At 35.2% G+C, this 26,953-nt stretch overlaps 2 protein-coding genes across 7 annotated transcripts in view; one reads left to right on the top strand and one right to left on the bottom strand.

The window, feature by feature from the left end:
- IMMP1L (inner mitochondrial membrane peptidase subunit 1) overlaps window positions 1-3,329 on the top strand; it is a 77,760-nt gene extending 74,431 nt beyond the window's left edge. For all 6 annotated transcript variants that reach the window (XM_032359369.1, XM_032359370.1, XM_032359367.1 and 3 more), the window contains 2 exons: window positions 2,024-2,134; window positions 2,960-3,329. In XM_032359369.1, the coding sequence (XP_032215260.1) occupies window positions 2,024-2,134; window positions 2,960-3,028 (180 nt within the window). In that variant the 3' untranslated portion in view covers window positions 3,029-3,329. The remainder of the gene's footprint in view (window positions 1-2,023; window positions 2,135-2,959) is intronic.
- DNAJC24 (DnaJ heat shock protein family (Hsp40) member C24) overlaps window positions 236-26,953 on the bottom strand; it is a 61,937-nt gene continuing 35,219 nt past the window's right edge. Inside the window, exons 3-5 of the mRNA XM_032359373.1 lie at window positions 20,531-20,669; window positions 8,894-8,962; window positions 236-4,563 (exon numbers count right to left, since the gene is read on the bottom strand). Of these exons, the coding sequence (XP_032215264.1) occupies window positions 4,433-4,563; window positions 8,894-8,962; window positions 20,531-20,669 (339 nt within the window). The 3' untranslated portion in view covers window positions 236-4,432. The remainder of the gene's footprint in view (window positions 4,564-8,893; window positions 8,963-20,530; window positions 20,670-26,953) is intronic.

The following is a 26,953-nucleotide window of genomic DNA, read 5'->3' as shown; positions in this document are numbered from 1 at the left end:
AATGCTCTAAACCATCAAGAGTATTTGGTATGGGCAGGCAAGGTTGGGGAAAGCTTCATGAAGTGGAATATATATTGGATCTTGGTTTATTGCCTGTTTTTTAGAACTCAGAAACAAACACACATTAAGGAGAAACTATGGAAATTTAAACATAAAAGTTGTATTATAGCTTCTCCCGTAGTGGCACTTGAGACTATGTTAATGATACATGGTTTTTCCAAATATACTATTTTTGGGGTGGTTTTTTTTTTTTTTCATCTATGATCTGAGATGGATTCATTTTTCTACCTGAACAATATTAAGGTTCATTGCACATAAATCCATAAATCCACTTAAACAGATACGAATTAGTCTTGCTCTTAGCCCTATAACTGGTTCCACTAATAGTGGGGGGGAAAATAAGTGATCTTACAGCATCTGATACTCTTTCAGGAAATTTTTCTCTACAAATAGATTTAACATTTAAGTGTATGTAGTTAAAATAATTGATTTGTTTTGAACAAATATTCCTACATAAGACATTCCAAAATTATATAATCTCTGCTACAAAGTGAAATTCATCTTTTACATGCTTGTATACATTTATTTTTCCAAAAGGTAATATAGGAGGTAGGGGGGGGGAAGACACGAATAAGGCAGCTCACACAAGGTTCACACAAGGTTTTTAGGGCAGTGAAAATATTCTATGATACTACAGTGGTGGACACTTGTCATACATTTGTCCAAGCCCATTGAATGTTCAACATCAAGAGTGAACCCTAAATTAACTCTGGACTTTGGGTGATTATGATATTGATGTGGGTTCACCAAGTATAACAAATATACAGCACTGTGGTAGGGGATGCCAATAGTGGGGAAGGTCATGAATGTTTGGGGGCAGGAGATGGGAGGGAAATTGTGCTGTTAGCCTAAAACTACTCTAAAAAATAAAGTCTTTAAAAAGCAGTAATTTGGAAAATAAAAAATTTAATAAATAAATAAATAAAAAGCAGTAATTTGTAACATTTTGAAAATTTGCAGTCATTTCTTATTTAACCCAATAGGAGTATTTTTCTTCATGTAAAGTTCCCAAGTCATAAAAAGCTAGTCAAAAGAAAAGTGAAAATAAATTCCTTCCCAGTAGATCATCTCGGTCTGGTCAGTAATTCAAGTTTTCTGGGGTAAAAGAAACTATAAAATAACTTGTATTGTAAAGTGCTACTTTAAGGATTATTGCTGCAGAGTAATTTTTTAATGGGCAAATATTTCATTTCACAGAGCTCATTTTTTTTAAGTTAACATGTTATGTTCTAAATATTTTTATGGTTTACATTGAGTAAAATTGTAAACATTATTTACCAGTTAGTACGTAGGACAATATAGGAGATAGGGTCTTTGATTTAGTAGAAGGTCACCATCATTAATTTTACAACTGATGATTTTATAATAAGTCCTTCTAGTTCCTGATGGTCATTATTGAAGTATAATGCATTGAAGATATGGCCTGTACAAAGGCAGAACAGGGATCTTAATTAGAATTCTGACAAGCCCACTCCAATAAAATGATGAGATTATTTGTAATTGATGTCACAATCAATTACCATTTAGTTCATCATGAGCACTCTAATAGGTCTGGCCTTGGTACTGGCCCCAGGATGTTGCTGAGTGAGTGGCTGCCCTGCTTATGCTGTTTTAGAGACAGGAGGGCACATTTTCAGTCAGCATCCTAATGACCTCTTTTGAAGTCTATTAAATTAATGACCCTGTCACACTGTTTTGATCTCTTATAACCTCAGTTTGGGGTTTGTGTAACAAATTAATGTTTGGGAACCATGTGGCAAAAAAGATAGGTCTTTTAAAATGACAAAACCTTAACATTACTGGTATTTAATAAAAGATATTTTATTGTGCACAAAATAAAAGCAAAAATACAAATCATAGGGTATGTGTTTTATAAACAAGAACTTTAAGACATTTCTCCCTATTACCATATTTAGTTTTTTGTTTGTTTTTTTAAATGGGCTGTTTTCTTCTCTAAATCTAGGTGCCAACAGGTCATGTTTGGTTAGAAGGTGATAATCTACAGAATTCTACAGATTCCAGATATTATGGACCTATTCCATATGGACTAATAAGAGGACGAATCTTTTTTAAGGTATTATTTTCTGGTTAAAATGTAGGTTTTCTTCTCTGAGCTGGAAGAAAAATATTTTCTTTCAAAATGAGCTTTGAAATATTCAGGCTGTCAATGGACTTAACTGTTACAGCAGCTACATTTTATGAACATGCTGGCCTTCGTAGCTATTAACATTACCTTTTTCCCTACTGAGACAGGTAATTAAGAGTAATTGTTTGAATAATAAAGTTCAAATAACCTTAGCTATAAGAAGCCTTTAATTTATATCTCCAGAATGTAATTCTTCCTCATACAACTTGTACAACTATATTCTATCTTGGACATAAGTATGCATTTGCAGAAGAGCAGTGTAGTCAAACTACACTGCTAAGTGGGGATATCCCAGTTATGTACACGGTTATAATAAATGTAGGACTCTTAGGAAAGATGATTATTTTCACTGGCTCCTCCTTTTTAACACAGCAGTAAGAAGAAAAACACATGAATGCTATTGGATAATCTGCAGGATTCTTTACTTACGCAGAGGTTATACTTAAATCCTTGGGTTTAGAGTTAACTTTGAGGGTAGTTAAAAAAAACCCACAGACACACATAATACATTCATATACCACATAACATATAAATTCTTGTATAACATATCAGTGTTCCAAAGTTTAGAGTTTAAATACATATACACATACAAATTTACTTTGTAAAGTCTCATTTTGTATAGAAAATTTGTTCTTGACTAAAAATAAGGAGAAAGTGTTTAATTACATTGCACAGAGAAAAGGGATGAATAAAAGGAATGATGATGATGTAACACTTTCATTAACTGTCTTCAATCACATTTCAATTTTACAGATTTGGCCTCTGAGTGATTTTGGATTTCTCCGTGACAGCCCTAATGGCCACCGATTTTCTGATGATTAGCAAGCATTTATTCTTTTGATTATTCTCTCCAAGTGAATTTATTATTGCCCCTGAATCCATGTACTTAACTAACAAACTATTTGCTACTTAGTTTTAGTCATTTGTAATTGTTATATGGAAGAATAAACAATACATATTGTAAGTGCTATTAGTTCCAAATATATGGATAGAAATGTAATCCAAGAAAAGAAATCTAACATTTATGATAGATATAAAAATATTTTTAGGGAAAAAACCTGGATGACCACCTCACTTCTGAATTTTTGGTTTAATAATTATAATAAAAGTAATCTTTTCTTGACTGTGCCTCATACTTTTGCTACATTTACGCATCAGAGTAATAACTAGTCTTTCAAGTCCAAACCAGTAATACCATGAATTCAACCAATAAAAACCTGCTAAGTCACATACTTGGTTCACTCTTTTGAAATTACAGTTCCAGTGATCCCATAAAGGATACCTCAATCTTTTAAAATGATTCCTGACTTATACTGTATATAGAGTATCAAATACAGAGAAAAATAAAATCCATTATAATCAATAATAACATTATAAAAGTCCATTTGTTCATACCAGCAATGCAATGGTTCCTTATTCTTAAATACAGGAATTAATACTTAGTACTTTGAAATAAAAAAGGAAGTAATGTGACAGTTTCAGATTATTATTATTTTTTCGAGCTACCATTCCTAAGTTACATTTAAAGTTGAAGATGGCATTGTTTAAACTTTATTCCCTTTAATGTAGCCACATGAAGAATCTGGAAATAGAGTTGCCAGGACTGGAGTCAAGTCTTTACTCCAAAAGCTCTCTTTTCTAAAGTTGTCATTTCACCTTCTTTATCAACTTTGAAATAACTTCATGAATATCCATATCCAGCCCTCATTATGGGAGTACTAGGCTCACATGTTATTTACAAAGATTACAGTTTAATCTTAATGACTTGAGACTTTGAGATACTTGTACAATAGGCCTGTAACTTTAGCAGCTAGAAATGTCATGTTTACTTCAGAAACCCAGTAACTATAAAGGAACATTATAATACTGTGACCCATTATAAGAAGAGACAGACTTAAAGAAAAGGAAAATTCTTATTTTACACCAAGGAGAAAATGGACCAAATAACAAAGTTCTCAGATGGGAATTCACAAAATAGAACTTAATAATTCAAGTCTTTGGGGGGGGGGGATCTATAAATAGAAAGTATAAATACATATAAATAATTGAATGAATTTTCTGTTAATCTGGGGTAGCCCTTGCTTGACAGTCTTATACTTTCTCTGCAAATAAAAGCTGACCAAAAAAAAGAATCCTACTTCTTTTTATCAGCTTTATACATTTACTTGAATGGGCTCTCTTCAACATGTCTGAATACAGAGTTAAAGGATCATTTAGTGAACAATTTCAGCCATAATGAAGGAGTTCTATAATTAAAGAACATGTATCACAAGAAATCAGGGTAACTTCTTCTGCTTCATCCTTGGAAACCCTGTATTTTCCACCACATCGGCAACTCAGAGAAAAAGAGTTATCATCTGTAAAAAACAAAACAAAACAAAATACTTCAAACACTTGCAAGTAACTATTTTAACAGCTTTTTAAAAATGCAGTTTATCACAGAAATTCCAAAATGAAAGAAGTGCCTTAAGTATAAAACATATTTAAATGAGAACTTGAAACAAATTCTTGTATGGGGCAGTGTTTCTAAAAATTACCTACTAAAAAATCTTGATATGTATAAGAGAGCTGTAGAGGACTAAAGCTATGAATCAACAGCCCAAAGATCTTGAGGGGAGAGCAGAAGCTCAGAAGCGACCCAGGACATTTATCTGAAGTCTTCTGTTTTCTTAAGATCCACATAAATTTTACATTCTTCTCAACAATATATTTGTCAAAAATACTACTGTGAAGGAAAGAGAAATAGCCCTACATGCTTATGCCTGGAGTATATTCTTTTAGAGAAAACTCTGTTTGTTTAAGATTTTATTTATTTATCTGAGAGTGAGAGAACTTGAGTGGGGGAAGGGGGAGATGCAGATGCCCCCTGCTGAGCAGGGAGCCTGATGCAGGGCTTGATCCTCATTACTGGAGCTGTTGCTTGTGGATGCTTAACCAGCTGAGCCATCCAGGCGTCCTGCTAACTTAACTGTTTAAGTTCAACATTAAGATACTCTGTTCTAGTATCATACTATTTCTGTGAAGTGAGATGCCCAACAGAGGTGATACGGCGCAACATTTAGCCTACTAATGGTGGAAATTTTATTAAATCTACCATTTTCTTGGGAAGCTGAAATGCTTATGTCCTTTAACTGAAAGAATCTGATCCACTAGTCATTCCATTTCACTGTCACTGAGAAGTGACTGTAAAAGAAAAATAATTACTGATCACCTTATTGTATGACGGTCATAATTTACTAGAGGTACATCAGATATCTTTATTCAGTGCTCAGACTTCATTCTTTAACACTCATATCTCATTATATGCCACTAATAGAAAAAAAGAAAAGAAAAAATTCAACTGCCTTGTATTTGTTCTCTAATCAAATTTGGCCTTGGAAAAATTAAAATTAAATAAGCTAACTTTATATGTTTCTTTTACCAGTAACAAAAACATGAATTCATTCACCTAATCTTCCTTTTTGTTCACCACAATGCCTTTTTTGTCCATAAAGAAAAATAGTTTAATCTTGGAATTTTAAAATGCTAACATCTTTCCTGTCTGAGCCAACATATATATTGTAGTAGCAGGCTTTCAAAAGTGATCGTTTCATTATTAAGTTGTCTAAAAATGCACATATTCTAACCATTGGTTTTCTAAAGCTAAATGTCCATCTTATTTTTTTACCACCTCAGTGAACACTCAGAAACAATTTGAGGTGACATGTGCTCAGTAAATGATGCAGAGGCCACCATGGGCTACTGAGGAGTTTTGTCATAGATGATTCCAAATGTTAATGCTCACTAAAAATTCACATCTTGTTACATTTCTTATATTATTCTATTACTTAACAAGTGATATCGTCACAGAAATCATTTTAAAAACACTGAAGACAAAATAACCAAGCTGTACAACAAGGGGACTAAGGAGAAAGGTTAACCACTCTCTCAACAGTTCTTCAGGGATGGCTTTTAAGAGTAATAAAAGGCATTGTTTCATACTATCCTTGGATCAAGAATATGGTAATCCAGCTTTATCTATCATGTTGGGTTTCATCTACTTTTCTCCTGCCTCTGGATCTTCACTTTCCAAGGTTTCTCTGAAAATGGCCACGAGGGAATCTTCAAACAATTTTTTTTTAATTTGCCCAGTTGACTGTACTTTTTATTGAATTTTCATCTTCCAAGACTGCACTTTTCAACTGCAAAACTTATATTACTAATTTATAAATATCCCTGCAGAAATAATGGCTTCATGCAGCTATTTGCTGCTCACAAGATTAAGGATTGCTTCCCTCTTTATTAAAAAACCCTTAATTTAAATAAGCATCGAAATAAATAAATAAACAATAAGTGTCAAAGGATGTCCTATACTTTTAAGAGTAACTCTAGCTTCTAATAACTGATTCATTGGCTATGGTTAGGATTCTTCTGTATCTTCACTGTCAGGTTTACTTAAGGAAATTCCAAGGATAGTAACACATAACTTAACAATTTCATGTTGTACATTTCCTTCACCATCTTGGTTTTTTTTCACCTGTATCATAAAGCTGAGGGGCACCTGGATGGCTCAGTTAAGCATCTGCCTTCAGCTCAGGTCGTGATCCCAGCGAGCCTGCCTTTCCCTCTCCCTCCACCTGCTGCTTTCCCTGCTTGTACTCTGTCAAATAAATAAATAAAATCTTTTTTTTTTTTAAAGGAAGAAACCTCATAGTATTTGTTGACTGGACAGATGTTTGAACCACCAATCCATATTAACTTAAAATAAAAACTTATTATTTGTATTTTTTTAAAAAGCTACTAAAGGAAAAAATGCAAAAACCAGTTTTGACTATTTTCATATTATCAGGAATCACTAGGAAACAAAATGTGTTAATCAACTACAGTAAAAAGAACTAATTCGTCCAAGAAGAGATTAAACACATACAATACTAGCTGATGAGGTAGCAATACTCTATTTTCAAAAAATGTATTTAGTTGGGCAGGTCTCCTTGATAAATTATATGTTCTGGTCTGTCCCCTTCATGAATTGGAAGCCTTTCACCAAAGCCTATGTCACTAGTATATTCTACTTTCATAGCAGTAGTTCCCTTGTTTCCACTGATGAAACTATTATAAAACCCTGGGAGCCCCAGTTATACAAACTTTAAGTTTCTCAATCATTCACTGAAAATAAGAATTTATACTCTAGGATTTCATTTGGCAGTTGAGGAGCTGAGTGACCCATAAGCAAAAATGTGATGCTCCTCTTAAAGTCAATAGCCTATCACCCACCTTCCTAACAGCACTAAGTTAAAAATTTGCCATAAAAAAATATTCCAGGGGTGTCTGCGTGGCTCAGTTGGTTAAAGCATCTACTTTTGGGACAGGTCATGTTCCTGGGGTCCTGGGATACAGCCTGTCAGGCTCCCTGCTCAGCAGAAAGCCTGCTTCTCCCTTCCTCTCTGCTGCCCTCCTGCTTGTCCATACTCTCTCTCCCCACAAATTTCTGTCAAATAAATAAAATCTTAAAAAGAAAAAAAAAACCAAAAAAACAGTTCTTTTTTTTTTTTTAATATTTTATTTATTTATTTGACAGAGAGAGATCACAAGTAGAGAGGCAGGCAGAGAGAGAGAGAGGGAAGCAGGCTCCCTGCTGAGCAGAGAGCCCGATGCGGGACTGGATCCCAGGACCCTGAGATCATGACCTGAGCCGAAGGCAGCGGCTCAACCCACTGAGCCACCCAGGCGCCCCCAAAAAAACAGTTCTTTAAAAAAAATTCCAATATGCTTGGTTTCAGGAAGGATGATGAACTGTTTATTTTCTGCCCTATCCACATTCATTAGTCAATTTTTATAAAGTGCTAGGGAATTTTTACTCCAGGCTGAACAACAGTTACAGGGTTAAAGTATATAAAAATGCTAAGAAATAGGAAGAGTTTCTTCATTTTCCCAGAGAAACCTAGATGTGTGACATTCGTGGGCTCTATACGGGCTCTACCATTTCTAGCCAAAGCAATTCACAAAATTATCAGAACAGGAGAGAAGTTAAAGTTGTAAAATTCTAGTAATAGAGGGCACTTACACAGTTCAGTTGGTTAAAACGTCTGACTCTTGATTTCAACTCAGGTCATGATCTCAGTCATGAGATCAAGCCCTGTGTCAGGCTCAGCACAAAGTTTGCTTGTCCCTCTCCCTCTATGTACACTCCCTTTCTCTCTCAAAATAAAATAATAAAATAAAATTTTAATAATACAAAAGGGAAAAAAGACAAGATATGGTGGGTGGGTAAAGGGAGTGACAAATTTTTCTTTTCCAAATTCTTCCAAAATTTTCCTGCCCTGCCATGTAAAGAAATAAAAATAAACAAAAATTCTAATAGAAAATTCATCTCCTATGTCAACATAGGAAGGATGGAAAATATTAACTTTATTTTCCCTATTGGATGGAAAGTAAACCAAAACCCAAGTAATTTAAAAAAAGAAAACCACATGAAACCTTCTATACCTAAATCTACTTAGACTAGACAAATAACTGGAAATTAGTCATATAGAGGACCATCAATAACTGAAGTTTAGAATGAAATTCCTAAAACCACCCATATTTATATATTTAAAAAGCCAAGCTATTACTATTTTTTAAGATTTCCAAATATCCCAGAAGAGTTTTTCTTCTTACAGAACATCCCTAATGTTTTCCTTTACTGTAGTCAAGAGAAAAAATTCCAACCTTCGTTCCAACACATTTCTTCAAGATATACTTGAGCATCTACTGGTCCCACATTTCTTAGATCATCTTCTGTAAAATACAAAATGCAACATTTATTTGACACTTTAATCATGACCACGAAGAATGCTGAAAAGGCAACTGCAGCCCATTGACTACAGCTATAATTTACTTGCCGTTTAAAAACTTAGTTTACTACTTTTGACAGCAGTTTTAAGGCTACCTGACTTGTAGTCCACTTCTTATGAACCTCAAAAGTCAAAATCTATCCCATTTTCCATAAATATGCAACATGCAAAAACCATGGAGTTGATTTGGTGATTCCTTGTAATTAACTAGTAACCCCTATTTTTGTGAGAGGGGAATTTTTTTTGTCAAGCTATACCTATAACTAAGGAAGGCAGCATGGGGTTGGGCAAAAATAACTGTATTTGAACCTTAGCTATAATATTTCACTAGCTTTCTAACCTTAGAAATATACCTTAGATACACTTAGTTATCTCCTATCTACTTCAGAAGGGTTGTTATGGACTGAACTGTGTCCCCCCAAAATTCTTATGTTGAAGTATTTAGAGATAAGCCTTTTATGAGGTAATAAAGGTAAAGTAAGACCATAAGAGTGGGGTGGGGCCTTAATCTGATAGAGTTGGTGGCCTTATAAGAGGAAGAAAGTGGGTCTCTCCATGCACAAGTATCAAAGAAAGTATCAAATAAAGACACAGTAAAGAACAAGGCCATTTATAGCCAGTAAGAGAGCCCTCACCAGGAACCATACTGACTGGCATCTAGATCTTGGAATTCCAACCTCCAGAACTATGAAAAATACGTTTCTGTTGTTTAAGTCACGCAGTCTATGGAATTTGCTATGACAGAACAGACCAACACCAGTGTGTTGTTCTAATCAAATGAGATCAGTCTAAAAGTGTTTTATTTATTTATTTTTAAAGATTTTATTTATTTACTTGATAGGGATATAAAGAGCACAAGCAGGCAGAGCAGCAGGCAGAGGGAGAGGGAGAAGCAAGCTCTCCACCGAGCAAGGAGCCTGATGTGGGCTTGATCCCAGGACCCTGGGATCATGACCTGAGCCAAAGGCAGACGCTTTACCGACTGAGCCACCCAGGCACCCCATCTAAAAGTATTTTAAAGAACAAAGCTCTAACCAATATAAGGGTCACCTGATTTTTAACTGCTTGCAAGAGAGGAATTGGTAACTTCAAGACTTACTTTTAAAAGGTTTCAATAACCATGTAACTGTATTGTGTTGATGTTCTATTGCTATTTCCTAGGCCAAAGTTTTCCCTGCAGGTGGAAGGTTCAAAGAAGCTTGGAATTTAGTAAGCATATAGTTTAGGCAGTAGAAGCATGTACTCTTGCTTAAAACAAGTATACTTTGGGACAAAGAAAGCAACTATAGATAAGCACTTGTCTTTGTTTTTAAAGGCATGTTATACTTCATGTATGCTTGTATTGTTCTTCTAGAAGTCGATGCTTAAAAGAAACTACTAAAATCCACCCCTCACCCCAATGAAATTTTCTTTAGCTGTCTCACTAGTCTCTTGTTCACTTGCTGAGAAATGCTTTCCTTTGTTCCGTTGTGTGAATGCCTACAATTTAATTATATTTAATAACTGCCTGTTCAGAATTTATTGGTGAGTTACACAATTTTAAAATAGATGAAAAAATTATACAATATTTTGAACTCACTGTGGTTTTCTATTAAGTATGTCAAATATTGTATCACTTCATATTTACTAGGTCCCAACAGTCTATTATACTGACCCTAAAATCCAAAGATTAAAGACTCTGCCCAGTAGTCGGAGGGTGGGGGAGTTCCTTCATCTCTGTGCCCACTGAATAGCTTATGTAGACTGTATTAGTATGTGAGGTAATCTCTGAACAAAACAATTTCTACATTCTATATAAAGCACACTTGGCTATAGATTATTCAGTATTTTAGTTTTTTAAAAAATTCTCCCTAAAAGTCCCAGGGAGAGAAAAACAAATCTTTATCATATGTTTCAATTTCTTAGAATGACTAAGGTAAGTTTGCTTGAATGGAGAAATGAAACACTTTTAAATTTATGAATGGGGGTAATTGGCACTTAACAGACTGTTGTTAGAGGAAAAACAGATGTAAATAATTTACAATCAAGCTGACTATATTCCAGGGTATCTGATCCATATCTTCAGTAATTTTGGAAATCAATTAAAGCAAATCAGACAAGGCAGAGGTAAGGACAGATGAACGAGCCTTAATTTAACCTACCTTGGACACCTGCAATACAGCAATTACACAGAAGGACAACCCACTCGTATATGTCCACTATGCTATTTTTACTTGAAAATAATAAATGAGAAATAACTGGCAAAGAGAACTGCCCAGGAACTCAGCATATTGCTGTGCTTCTCCACGAGGAAGCTACTGTCACGCTCACCTAGTGTTTCACATGGAGCACCTCTCTATTATTCCACTTCCTCAAAAAAAAAGGGCCTTTATATTTTTATTATTTTTTTCTTTACATACAGTTACTTTGGAGTAGTGACCTATTTCTAAGATGACAGATCAACTTAGATGATATCTCATAATAAGAGGGAAAATAATGCAAAACTGGTTAGTACTTTCCCCAAGGTCAGAGTTAAAAAAAATAAAAACTATTCTCATGTTCTGGGGCTATCTAAACATCTAATTATTTGATCTGATTATTCAATATTATGTGGATACAGTCCAGGTTTCTGTGAGGTTCTGGTTTTAAAAGTCCTATCTGACACAAGAGAGAGCATACTATATGATACCCTGTTACATAAAATCTAACAAGCAAAACTACCCCGAGTTGTTGCGTGACACCGTGGTATTGGCTGTGGGGGAAAGTGGTGGCTATAAGGAGTCACAAGGGACCTTCTGGGTGCTGGTCAGATGGGTGTATTTATTGTGAAAACGCATCAAGCTGGACACTTAGGATGGGTATACTTCTCTGCATGTATGATACATTTCAACAAAAAGTCTTAAAGTAGTATGCTGAGACTCCAAGAGCTATACTTTTTAATAGAAATAAACAAAAGTTAGGGAAAAGAAGTTAAAAGCCTAAGAAAGTGTGTATTCCCTGAAAAGATGGTAATCTAACAACTTCTGAAAAAGGCTGGGGGTGATTAACTCAGGGAAAATTGGATTCCTGGAGAACTGTATAATGAGCAGAAGGGGTACATACACGTAAAAGGTGAATCTAAATGTAGGGGGTGGGGAGGTGACCACAATCCTTTGTTGAGAGGCAGGTGTCCAAGGAATGGGGCAACAGCAACTTCCCCCTTAACTACGATTACAAGGAAGGAGCACAAACAAATCAATGTTTTTTTTTTTTCTTTTTAAACAATGATCTCTGCTTGTCCACCATTGTAGTTATAATTAGAAAACTTAATTCCTCCCTAGCCTGTAAAGTAACTCACAGGAACCCTGTAATTAGCTTTGATAATTGTCTTCTAATCAGGCATGGCATCTGCAAAATAGGTAAGTTCCTTTTCTTTTGAGTATTACATATTACAAATATTTTTGCTCATTACAATGAAATATTTCAATAGGTATCTGAAAATATAAATTCTATCTCAAAGTTTTCCTGTTAACATGACACTACTAAAAATAGTGAGAAAACATAAATTGACTTCTGCAGCGACTTAATTAAAGGAATAGGTACCAAAAAAAAAAAAAAAAAAAAAAGGAATAGGTACAAGATTTGAATCTGGAATCTTAGCTCCAGAATGGTAATAACTTAAAAACAAACAAACCCAGCCATTTGGAAAGAAAACGCAATGCGTGGCATTTGGGTACTCTATCTTAAGTCCAATTACACTACAAGATTCCTAATTCTTTTGAAGTAAATGGGCTCAGCTTTTCCTAAGGTATGTAGGTCTATTCACACCCTGTGCTATACCCAAAGCTTAGCTAAATACGGAGACCAGAAAAAGATCCGAATTTCCTTATATATAGAAAGCAATGCATTATAAAAGGAAATTCCTGTGGAATATAATGATAAAATCAAATAATTTATGTGGTTACTTGGAAAAGAATCTTTCAACCTTCAGAAGTACAGGCCCTTCTGACCCTGTGTTCTATTGGATTTGTCTGACAACAAGAGGTGAAAGAATTCTGTAGCTCCTTTGTCTCAACAGTGGGATCTAAGAAAACACTGGCAGGACTCATCAGAGAGGTTTATGAGCCTGCAATTCAAAGAGATTAAAAGGAAAATCTAGGGAGATTCTTTCACACTGAAGAATAACATTAAATAACTATTAGCAGCTTGGTTCAGTAAAGCTTACTAGAGCTCTCGCTGGGTCATTCACAACTTTCTAAAAGAGGAAAGGTTTTTTTTTTTCAGCTCCATTTGGGAATCAATAAATATTTCTTACTTCTTACAAGACAATGGAATTCCAGCCTTTTAAAGCTTCTTCCTAATGATAGTAAAATTTCTAAAACAACTTTTTGCTGCCTAAATAATTACACTTCCTAATCCCAGGAAACCTGTTCTAACCGTAGTTACAATTCAAATAAATAAGTAAAAATAAATAACAGCAACAAAAAGCTACGGTGGAGAGGAATTTAACTTTATTCATTATGGCTGAGATATCAAAAGTCTCATTCAACCCAATATTGGCCAAAAGATCTAGTCCATCTGCAGTTCTGTCCCTACTATTCATGTGTAGCAATGTTGGAACTTACTCGAGCGATCAAGCCCCCACGACACTCTCATTTAGCAAGTAGTCTGTTGTATTTATTTTTATGCCTTTTAAAATAAGATTTATTTCACACTTAAGTCATCTGTGTGTAAAAAGCAAACAGTGTTTTTGTTTAGGTCTAACTTAGTATCGTGCTATTTTAAAACCAAGTAATTTAATTGTATATAATCACCTCATTCTTAAAAATCATTTCACTATACATAATTAAATTTTTCATATAGAAACTAACTTGAAGGAAATCGGTTTCCTTCTCCTTTAAACTCTCTGTTCTTGGAACAGTCTCAGGCTACCTTGATAAGAGATTGTGAATCAGGCAACATTTCACGTGAAACCTGCTCATTAAATCAGAAAGCTCTATAATCCTTTCCCAGGTGAAATTAGAGAGTCACAATTGCAAGGCTTTCCATATCAAAGAAAAATTACAAACTTGGAGTTTAATTATGGACTTCAAAGAACTGGGGCTTTTATAAACTGAACGTATATGCAGTGCTCATAAAAGGTACCAAATAAAACCCGGAACCTGAATTTCATGTTTCACTACACAACAGGTAGAACAGCAGCAGAAGTAGGCCTGGCCTCTCGTTCTGACCCTCAAATGTAACTTACTCCTGCCCATCTGGAACTGAAAACAGGAGGCTGCACATACCTATTCAAAACTGGACAGCGTACCACAATATGACTAAAAGTCAGAGAATGGCTCTGAATTTCTCCTCTATCAACTATTAGCCATGTGGCCTTAGGCAAATTACTTAACCCCTCTGAATCTCAGATTTCTTTTTAATATCTTCCTTAATAGGCTATTAAACAATGATTGAAAGACAATTATCACAGATACAGTGCTCAATAAATGGTAGCTATTTTAACTGTTATTATCTCAGAATGTTTTGTTGACCTGTTTATACCCCATCATAAGAAAAGGACTAAACACCAATCTATTCTGAGAGGGGAAAGCCTCAAGTACCACAGTGTAGGGAGGCAGCAGCTACTACCATGTCTGGATTTGTGACAGTGCTAAGAAGTTTGATGTACTTTGCTATTGTCAGTCCCACTAAAATCGACCTGTTATTACCAAAGCCATAGTCCATCCGACGTAGGAAACAAAACTGCGAGATAGGAACCACAGAGAAACAATTCAAAATAATTCGTAGATTAGATTCAGAGATTAAAAATGATGGTAGATTTGAGTGTGGGGGGAAGCTTTCTTTGGGAGTTGGGGGTGGACTGGAGGACGAGTTCAAATTTGAACAAAAAATAAACTGTGACAAATCAGAGTGGGAGCGTGCACTGAGTCATGACAAACAACACAGGCAAATGTGTTTGGAACCCCCTAGGTGAACCAGGGGAGAAGATTCACATCAGGTTCGTGATGGGTGATAAGACTAGAAAAAGTAATTAGGAACAAAGTTCAAAGCTTCTGTCCCATTTAAATTCTACAAGAATGGGCAAATGTGTTGGGGAGAGGGTGGTTATAAAAGTTCTTAAACAGAGGAGTGAGAATAAAGAAAGCTAGACCAATCAAAATGTAAACGACTAAAGGAGAAGGCCAATTAGCAGCTATGGGTATGTGTAATACTCTGGGTACAGCCTACGGTGATAGCTGTGAGAAGAAGAAGATCACACATTAAAAAAAAAAAAAAAAACAAGAACCCTAAAAAAATGTCAACACTCATTTCTAATTCATTGGTTATACATTGAGCAAAGGAGAAGTAATCAGAATGTAATATGAAATGAAGATTTCAAATCTGAGGGAAAAAATAAGCAATGAGAAAGGTAACCAACCCTGTTTTGGGTTAAGACTCATTGATTTTGGGGTGCCTGGGTGGCTCAGTGGGTTAAAGCCTCTGCCTTCGGCTCAAGTCATGATCCCAGGGTCCTGGGATCGAGCCCCTCATCAGGCTCTCTGCTCAGCGGGGAGCCTGCTTCCTCCTCTCTCTCTGCCTGCTTGTGATCTCTGTCTGTCAAATAAATAAATAAAATCTTTAAAAAAAAAAAAAAGACTCATTGATTTCAATCAGCCAAGTACCCGAGTAGAAATTGGGAGAGACATTAAAGTGGGAGACACAAACTTCCTTAAATCTTCCATTTTCAGTAGTAGTAAATCAGAACTCCCAAATGCGTCCAAGTGTGTGTATGTGTGTGTATAACTATAATCTTGACCATAGGTTTCTGTAATTCTTTGAAACTAGCCAAATATTTAGGCAAAACCACTGAGAAAAGATCTTAAAATACATTTTCACTGCAAAAACAGATACCAGCATTCAAGTAAAAGAAAAAGGGAACATGAGCAGTCACCTTCTTATGACAAATAAGATGGAACAGGAGGACCCTCACAGAAAGTTTTCTCTATACTCTCTTCTCTCTCTGAAGAAAATGCCAGTCCCTAACTGTCTAGATGGATTTTCTGCATCATTTCACATACGTACTTTTCCCAGAAACAGTCACTAAAAAAAACATACCCCCTGATGCTTATCTTCAAGTTTTACCTGAAGCACATTTTTACAGCCAATTTTCAAATTCCTAAAATCAAATGGAAATACTGATATGATCACAGATGGAAACTCTAATCTGACTAATACAAGTATTTTGTAAGGGTCAGTTTAGCACATAACCTACATAAATATCTACTGGCCTTAAGCCATTATTCTTAAGTTAACTCAGATTCGTATTATCTACATTTGGAAGTATTATTTCCCTTCTTATGGAGTTAATCAGTCTTTAGTATTAACTTTTCAGGAAGCATCAGCTTTTCAGGAATGATTCTTATTTTGGGCTTAAGAAATTACATGTTGGGGTGCCTAGGTGGCTCAGTCGTTGGGCATCTGCTTTCAGATCAGGTCATGATCCCAGGGTCCTGGGATCAAGCCCTGCCATCCGGATCCCTGCTTGGCAGGAAGCCTGCTTCTCCCTCTCCCACTCCCCCTGCTTGTGTTCCCTCTCTCACTCTGTCTCTCTCTGTTAAATAAATAAATAAAATCCTTTAAAAAAAAGAAAGAAAGAAAGAAACTATATGTTAACCCATTAACACTGGTGGGGTTTTAAAGATATGTTTGTATTTGGCCTGCAATTTATTTGCTTATCTCCCATTCTCAAATATTTATCCTTATAAAAGGGACAATGTAAATTGTATAACACAACACCAAAAATGACCTTTTGTATCTAGCTAAGGGAGAATAGCTGATTAGCTTTGAGTAAAAATACAATGACTGTACAACGTCTGGCCCAATCTCCTGAGCCAGGCTATTTTGGGTATCTGAGTACTTGTCTGATTGTGTAAGGTGAAGACTCCACATTACCAAAACAATTCACTAATAGAAAACCAAGATACATCTTAATATAAAATAATATACCATGAAGGATTCCTAACACAATCCACTTATTTTTTAAAAACATTACTTAACCTGACTGATTTCATTTGAAGGTTTGTTTTACATCAGGTCACAAAGAAGTAAACCTAACTCATCAGCTGTGTCACTCTGTAGAGCCACTGAGACATTGGACATCTGTGTGACTGTCATATATTACAAAGCAACTAAATCATGATCCCTATTATTTTCCCACAATATACTTCTGATGCAATTTTTAATGTGCTTAATATATAAGAAAACTCCCCATATATTTATAAGGGCACCAAAATCTATTTGACAGATATTACTCATTTAAACATTTTATAAATCCAGAAAAGATTTTCCAAAGTGCTCATCTGGTTGTCTAGAAATGCAAAGCCTAATCTTGAATAACTACATGCCTTTCAAAGGAATATGGGAAGCAAGCCTTTGGAAGCATCCTTAGAAACAAGAAGGTAAATATGCCAACTGGAACTAATTGATTAAATTCACTAGTTAACACTGCTTTCAAAATGTATAGTATCTGGGAACTGAATATTACTCATCCTTTTTTAGATTTGCTTTTCTTCAGCCTGGCCAACATTGCCCTAAAAATATCAACTAAGACCAGATACGTGGAAGAATATATGTACTTTACTGGGGTTATCTACCCTAGACTTTTTCTTTATTAGAACTCACTGGATAGTATCTTTTGTGAAGCAAAGAAATATGGACGTCAAGGACCCCTTTAAATGATCTCTTCGGGAAATAAATGTTTGTGAGCAATACTGATGAGTTTTCTTACAACAGCGCACCAACTTTGAGCTGTGAAATATGAGAAAGCATTCAACATATAAATAAAATGTCTCTTGCCTCCTTCCCAAGTATTACAGTTAATGGATTTTATACTCCAAGTAATGGAAGGCAGGAAACAAACATATTTAAAGTACACCCTATGAAAAGAAAGTTCTATAATGAACTATCACCACATGCAAAAAGAGTTCTGTATAACAAAGCTATTTCCATGTCCCCAGGGGGTGACCCAGAAAAAAAGAGTGCTTTGACCTGGTTATAACAAATTCTCTCTCTCTTGGTAACCTATCCTGGTCTTTAACAAATTATCACTCTCAAAGGTTTTCCTTCTATCAAATCTAAATCCTCACTGTTAGAAGTTCAAGTTCATTTCCTTCTTTTGAGGAGCCAATTACTGAAGATGGGTCAAGAAGGAAAAATTAATGTCAGCATTCAAAAGAAATGACAAGATGAAACTAGGTTTATTATGAGATTTTTAAAAATAGCTCTAGTATGAAAGGCTTAAAAACAGCAAGTTATATTTGGATAAGAGACTTCTACTTCTTATCTGAACAGCAATCCACTCTTGATTTAAAACAAAAGTAAAGTATTCTCACCATCTGGAGCTGCTGGTAATGAAGGAAATACTTTGTACTTAGATCTGACATAGTAAAAGGTCAGGAAAAGCTGCATTTCTACTGTCCTAGAACCTGCTTAAAAAACTTGCAAAGCAAACCGAACATTATATGAATTCCAAGCAGATCTGCTGATTTATCGGTTTATGGAACAGGCCCATTTCTCACTGTATTCAGTTTGTCTAAATGTTGTTGTGGCCTCATCAATGACCTACAAGAGTCCACTGTGATCCTGTAGGCTGCAGTTATCTCCATTAAAACCTTAAAACCAAGGACTAAAAGCTCAAAAGAAATCCTCATTTCCAAGGACTTCCCAAAGACAATGAGAAAGGGTTAAAGCTGTTGATCATTTGTTCTTACATTTTTTTTAATGCAATTCTACTGCTTACTTTTAACACTGTTTCCTATTTATCTCCATTTCTTGTCTATCAATACCCTATTCCCTAGCAAGACAGATTAGTTTTTTATTCCTGTTTTCTCCTTCTTTTCTCTTTAGGTAGCAGGCTTCTAGTCAGTTTTACTGACAGGTTCTTAACAGTACACAGGCTGTGGAGTGGCAAAAATGCAGAGCCAGAGGGCGAGTATGTACCTTATACCCCTCAAAGTACAGTTTTGTGGATTATCCTTATCTTAAGCAAACTGGCACCCAGAAAGTAATGACTGGTAAAGATGGGCAACAAGCACAGAGGTAACTTCTCACGCAACATATTTGTGTATAGCTTCAGTATTTTTCACAGAAAATACTATCATGTGAACCAAGGTTAAAAAGATAGATCTGTGAACAGAATTCATCCACTTGTACATTCTTCTGCCAAAAGTAAAACATATTTATAAGAGAAATACAACACGTGCAAGATACTTACATATGCACCAAATAGATAAGACCCAATATTCAAGCCATATTTGAAAATTAATCCAAATTCATTGCAAAGGTACACTCATCAGTTCCCTAATATTTTTAAAAATCTCATCAGTCTTAAAAAAGTAGGGCTTTAGAGCTGTTTAGTATGATGAAAATCACTCCTAAGTTCTCCAGTATCTGAACAAATAGCTCATGAAGTCTTTATACACGCAGATACACACACTGCCTGTAAGTTATAAATACTTAATTTTATCAGTACAATCCCCTCCGAAAATAAATGTGGGCATTCCATATATACCACTGGCTTTATCCTCTAATGCTGTGTTTTAGAAGTAAGCCTCGTTTCTCAAATCAAATTTTCAGAACCATAGTCGCTGGAGCCTTAAAATCATTTTGTTAGGTTTGATGATGTGCCGGTGTAGGGCCTGGGAGGGGATTCAATAATCAACTACAGAGACAGTGAGCTTTTATCAACACATTCAAGTCGATGTTGAACCTGGTGCGCTATTGCAGAGTGCAATTGAGTGTTTTCCCCACAGGCTGTAACTGATTATTGACTCCCCCCCATTAGCATGCAGGGTGCATACTGAAGGTTCAAATAGAAGACTGAGGGACTCCTATCCCAAGGCCACTGCTGAAAGACAGCCTATCACTTCGTGTAACTGCAGTCTATGTGTGACAAACCTGACCTACATTTTTCCCTTTCTTTCTCACAAGAGCTTGTCACTGTTTTAAGAAGCTATTTTCTAAAATGCATAATAGAAATGACTTTTAAAACTGCTCAGGAAAGGTGCATTCCTAAAATACCATTTATGGCAATCTTATAAAGAATAGTTTATTCGGGAGACAATCATGAATCCTAGCCTAAAACAAGTTGGAAGACAGCAGAGTGCTTTATGATGTTATCCCCTACAGTTCCCTCCTTTCGATTGTCATTTATATAGTACACTTTGTTAAAAGTGCTACAATTAAAATTTGAATGAGTACATAATTAAATTTAATGAAAAGAAGTTATTAAAAATTAATTAGAAATGTGTGATTGAACATTTTTCATTAGTTAGAAAAAGCAGCTTTCATGGCTTCCAAAGAAGCCACATCCTAGTAGTTTTGTTAACTACTCAATGGATACACAATAAGCACTACTAAGCAGAGGACATAGTTAAAAACAGTGATGGAGGGGAGGAGTCAAGGCGGCAATAATAACTTGGTATGAAGGCTGGAAAACGCTCCTCAGGAATGGCTGCAGAATGCGCTTCAAAGAGTTGCCAGTGTGCTATGGCTCCTCACCCCAAGTACCCACCATGCCGCTGCAGGTCATACTCTTTTTTTGTCTCTTCATTCCCTAGAATTTTCCATGCCTGATCAATTTCGATGAACTTCTGTATACATTGCTCCACTGTTCCTGCTGGCACATCTGCACTTTGTTTATCTGGATGATACTGCCAATCAAAAATAAAGGGGGTGGTGAGTAGAGAGGGTTGATGGGGGTTAGGTTAAAAACAAAACTAAAACAAAACAAAAAACCCCAAAACTTGTAAATCTAAGTAAATCTAAGTTTTAGTTAAGAAAGAAGGTGATGAGAAGATAAAAACTAAGATACCAAAGCAATGAGACAACAGTGCTGGGCACAGGAGACAACTGCCAGGTTAATTAGACCACTGGAGTAGCTATAAATCCACCAGTGACATGATCTGTCACAACATGCAAAGACAGCATTTTCTGGATAATTTGCTGATGGAATCACTGGTCTCATGGACAATTTACCTAGAGAGGATGACTAACGCAAACAGAAATAGGTACTTGCAGACGAGCAGGACATGACAAAGAAAGGGCACAAACTATGCAGAGTATGACACTTTCCTTATATAAGGTACTTAGCTGTAAACACCATCACTATTGAACTACTAGCTTTTTCTTAGGAAATCAGATTATACAATCTAATACTTAAAAATAAATACCTTTCATCTTCCAGCTCAGACCGGAAGATATTTTTTTCCAGTCCTGAAGATTTTAAAGTTACAAATCCCCAAACAAGAACTTTTATTGAATAATGGTTATTCTACGGCAGATTGGTAAGAAACATTTTTTTGTTCTAAGGATTTATTTTAGAGATAGAGAAGCGTGCGTGCGTGCATGCGTACACACACACACACACACACACACGCACACACGAGGAGGAAGGCCAGAGGCAGAGGGAGAGAGAAAGCACCTCAAAACACTCAAGCAGACTCCCCACCTTGCACGGAGCCCCACATGGGGCTCAATCTCATGACCCTGAGATCATGACCGGAGCCAAAACCAAGAGTCAAATGTTCAACCAACTGAGCCACCCAGGCACCCCAGTAAGAAATAACTTTGAAGAACTAAACAAAACATTGGGATATAAGTTAATTCATTAGTAAATCTTTCTCACTTGTGTTTTCAAAACCTAAGAAATGTTTAAAAATGTTTTCAATATGCAGTAATTTGTTTAAAGTATTTGGTCAAAACAAGAACGTTTTATACAAATTCATCAATTCTCAAATCTTAACATAAAATGTGGCTTACTAGAGATCTCATATTATTTCCTTTTCCCCCATATTCTCCATGACTCTCCTTTCTCTTTTTATTTATTCATTCTGAAAAAATCAATGTCATTTGCATTTCAGCAATCTTTCAACAAATAAGTGAGAAAAGGTTATGTAAATGTAGAGACATTTCACTTAAATAACGTGGGGACCATAGTAGCAGATATTCAAACATTTCATTGTTTCACTCTCAAGTAAACAAGGAACCACTTGATAGTATTCAACTAGAATTTGCCACCAGTAATTACTCTGAAAGTTTTATCAAATATGTTACAGAACATACCTTAGTTTTAAAAGTTACCTTGGGAATCTCCTTGAACTAGTAGACTAGTTTTCCTCCTTTAGATTTTGTCCCTTTTTCTTCCAAGTTTTTATTAAAAAACACGCAAAAAAAAAAAACCCACCATTTTTACATTTCATGACATTAATATGATTCACTCACATACTTATCAATTAATAATGGCATACTCACTTAAATTCTTTGACTATTTTAGAGACATTGAAAGAACACAAAATATCTACAAGTGGAACATCATGCATTATCCAAGTTGCTAAGGCCAAAGTCACTCAGTGAGTTGTGGCAAGTAACACGAAGTAAATTGACTTCAATCCTCAATCCAGAAATCAGAAAGTATATAAATTTTTAATCATAACGTAGACTACTGGTTTTGACAGTGAATTTGTTTTCATGCTGAACTTTTTCACACTGGTGATTATTCTTGCTGGCAGAGCAAAAGCTATTGTGTTATCTGGTTGCACAGAAGAACACTATGCATGCTGAGAAAAAGATTACAGGGCAAACAAAGAGAATTTCCCTTTGGCAAACTATTTCTCTTCCTATGCCAAATTTAACAGTTATCAACATTTAAATATTTAAGCTAATTAATATAATGACTTAAGAAAAGAAAGGGAAACTAAGGCTTCACTATTTCATCTTTTTATGATAATGATTTATCAAATCATGCTCATAAAAGTCATTCCCATACTAAGGTCTAGGCAGTCCCTACATTTGGGCAATTTAAGTAACATCCCCAAACCAAAACAGAGTTTGCAACGTTAAAGTTCTCTAGCTAGCTAACCTATTCTTCTAATACTATGTGAAGAAGATTTATGTAACAAGCCTTACCAAGAAAGCCCTACAAAATCAAGAATTAGTTTGTGGCCACCCAAAATGAGAAACTATCACTACATTTTACTGAGTCATAGATCAGTTCTATGACAGTCCAAGCATAATACAATTTCTTACTAACTTGGTATTTTCCTGACTGCTATGTTAAATAAGCAACTCACCAGCTGAGGCTTTTTAGGTCTAATTTGTTGTGCTATTATTAGAATGCAATAAATTTTATTCTATGATAGAGTCCAATTAAGAAATGGCAATTAGGGGCACCTAATTGGGCTAGCTTCTACCTTCGGCTCAGATCATGATCTCAGGGTCCTAGGATCAAGCCCTGCATTGGGCTCTCTGCTCAGCAGGGAGCCTGCTTCTCCCTCTTTCTCTCTCTGCCTGCCTCTCTGTCTACTTGTGATCTCTGTCAAATAAACAAACTAAATCTTTAAAAAAAAAAAAAAAAGAAAGAAAAGAAAAGAAAAGAAATGGCAATTATTCAGACCTGTACCCCTGTACATTTTATGTTTAAAAAAAAGTAAGAGGGGCACCTGGGTGGCTCAGTGGGTTAAAGCCTCTGCCTTCGGCTCAGGTCATGATCCCAGGGTCCTCGGATCAAGCCCCACATGGGGCTCTCTGCTCTGTGGGGAGCCTGCTTCCCCCTCTCTCTCTGACTGCCTCTCTGCCTACTTGTGATCTCTGTCTGTCAAATAAATAAATAAAATCTTTAAAAAAAATAAAAGAAAGAAAGAAAGAAAGAAAGAAAGAAATGGCAATTATTAGCAAATAAATAAATATGTTATTTAGGGTGCTAAAAGTCTCAGTCCAATCTGTTTTGACAGCAAGTTCCAGAACAAAACGAAGGTCTAAAAGAGAATAAAACATTCCATGGTAGGCTAATAATGGCCCCTAAAGATATCAGGTCCTAATTTCTGGGACCTGTAAAGTATTACATAAGGAAAAAGGATCTTTGAAGGTGTAACTTGAAGATCTTTAAATGGAAAGTACTCTGAATTACTAAATTCAAAGTATTCTTAAAAAAAAAGAGGCAGAAGGGCTATGACACACAGAGAGAAGATGGTATGAAGAACATTCAGAGAGACAGAGAAGGATTTCAAATAATGGTATCAAAGACTGGGAGTGATGAGTCCATAAGCCAGGGAATGCTGACAGCCACCAGCAGCTAGAAGACAAGGAATGGACTCTTACCCCTAGAGCCTTGACTTTGGTCCAGTTATATTGATTCTGGATTTCTAGACTCCAGAATTGTGGAAGAATACATTTCTGTTGTTTTTAACCACCACATTTGTATTAATTTATTTTAGCAGCTATAAGAAATCATATACTGTGTAAATATACCTATGGTTTATATAGAAATACAAAGATTCTAGAATAGGCAAAAGAATCTTGAAATAGAACAAAGATGAAGAACTTACACTACTGGATTTCAAGACTTATAAAGCTATACTATCAAGATTGTAATGCTGGCATATACATATATATATCTAAATATATCAATAAAACAGAATAAAGAATCTAGAAATAATAGACTCTCTCTCTCTCTCTCTCTCTATATATATATATATATACGTACTATATGCACAGTCAATTGATTTTCAGCAAAGGTATCAATGCAATTCAATAAATTGAACTAAAACAACTGGATGCCAAGTGGAAAAATTAACTTCAACCCCTCTCATTTCATAACCAAGAATTAACACAGGATGAATGAGTCACAGACATAAATATAAAACACAGAACCATAAAGTTTCTAGAAGGAAAATACAAGAGAATATCTTTATCCCTTGGGGTAGGCAAAGACTGCTTTGACAGAAGACAAAAAGCACAAACAATAATGACACAAAATGGATAAACTGAACATTAAAATTTTAAAACTTTCTGCTCAGCAGAGACACCATTAAGAAAATAGACAAGCCACAGACTGGTTAAAAAAAAAAAAATGATTAACTATATATCTAACAAAAGACTTGCACCTGGAATATACAACATTTGGGGGGCACCTGGGTGGTTCAGTCGGTTAAGCGTCTGCCTTCGCACAGGTCATGATCCTGTGGTCCTGGGATGGAGTCCTCCATCGGGCTCTGTGCTCAGTGGGAAGCCTGCCTCTCCCTCTGCCCCACCCCTGCTCATGCTTTCTCTCTCTCAAATAAATAAATAAAATCTTTAGAAAAGAAAGAATATACAACAATAACAAAATCCTACAAATTGATGATAAAAAAAACACACTTATTAAAAATCGGGGGGAAAACAGACTTTTCAAAGAAGATAGATGAACAGACTATATGGCACATGAACTTGTACTCAAACTTTTTCATTAGTTAACAGGAAAATGTACATTTAAAATATCAAATATTATTAAACACCTAATAGAATGGCTAAAATAAAAAGGACATAACACTAAATGTTGGTGAAGATATAGAATAACTGAAGCTCTCATATGGTGCTGGGAGGAAATTATTTGACAATTTCTGATAAAGACACACAGATACCTACTCTATGGTCAAATAATTTTGGATATTTACTTTTGGATATTTACTTAAGAGAAATGAAACATAAACTTTTGCTCACTAAAAGACTTATAAAACAATGTACTCACAGCCTTACTCACAATAGCCAAAAACTGGAACAAGAAAGTCTATGAACAGGAGAATGGAGAAATGGTAGTATGGCCACATAGGAATACTATTCAACAATAAAAAAGAAAAAAAAAACTATGATATACTCAATAACAAAGATGAATATCTAAAACATTACACTTGACAAGAACAAAAGGATACTTACTACTTGATTACACTGATATGAAATTTAAATTCAGGCAAAACTATTCTATAGTGATAGAAATTAAAAGTTGGTTTCCAGGTGAGAGTAAGGGGTGGAAATTAACTAAAAAGGGACACAGGAAATTTTCTGGAGGAACTGAAACATTAGTATTTTGTTTGAGAATGTGGTTATAAGATACCAAATCTCACTAAATTGAATATTTAAGAGCTGTGTATTTTTCACTGTATGTTGACCACATCTCAATAGAAAAACACCTTCAGACATGACTAAAATTATTAAAAGAAAATTAGAAAACCTTTCTAAGCTATAGAGTAAAAAATGATAAATTTCTTCCAATATTGAAAGAAAAATATAATTAAAACATAGAAAATTAATACAAAGACCAATACACATTAGTGAAAAGTTTAAATCACAGACAGTATAAAAATATACTTTTATTGCTTTCATAAGTACATATACCAACCTCCAAAAAACTTTACAATATTTTAAAAAGTTAAGTATTGCTGAGCGGAAGACTAAGTACATTCAAAATTAAAATATCATAAATATGTCACAATACACAGAGTGTCTCTCTGTGATTATTATAACAGTACAGAGGTGTCAGTCTCCAAAGTTTTAGCAAAACCGCTATTTTACTATTCTCAAGTGACTTGATAGTTACAACTTTATGATCTGTTTAACCTCCTCACTTTGGGGGGAAATTTATCAATTACACAGTCCTATATTCGTTAAGTCCCCATGTCACTAATTGAGGATGAGAAAAATAACACAAACAAAAGACAAGAAACTGTCTTGATCTGAAAATATAAGATCACTCATGCAACTATAAGATATGCAGAAAATTATGTAATAGAATATCAGGATTAATATATGTTATCTATATCCTAACTAATTATCTAATTAATAATTACAGTTTTCATTAGGAACTCTTAATTATGACTAGCTGAGATTCTATGGCAAAGGGTTGTCCAATATGGAACATTTTGATTTTCAATCCTCTCCATATAATTCCAAGTGCTTTCTAAATATCTAATTATGGAGTGACTATCACAATATGTCAGCCCAGAGAAATTCAAACTGTAGTCCTCAGATTTGCATCATCAGTATTATCTGAGAGCTCGTTAGAAGATGGCCCCATCCCAAACCTGGGAGGAGTGGGGGGCATGTGGGATCCAGAATCTGTTTCGACAAACTCTCTAGGCAATTATTATGCATGCTAAAGTATGAGAAGCACGCTGTTAACCTC

The sequence above is a fragment of the Mustela erminea genome, chromosome 9, assembly GCF_009829155.1.
Source record: "Mustela erminea isolate mMusErm1 chromosome 9, mMusErm1.Pri, whole genome shotgun sequence".
Classification (NCBI taxonomy): domain Eukaryota; kingdom Metazoa; phylum Chordata; class Mammalia; order Carnivora; family Mustelidae; genus Mustela; species Mustela erminea.
The sequence above is the reverse complement of the archived record's forward strand: the minus strand, read 5'-3'. Positions and strand labels throughout refer to the sequence as shown.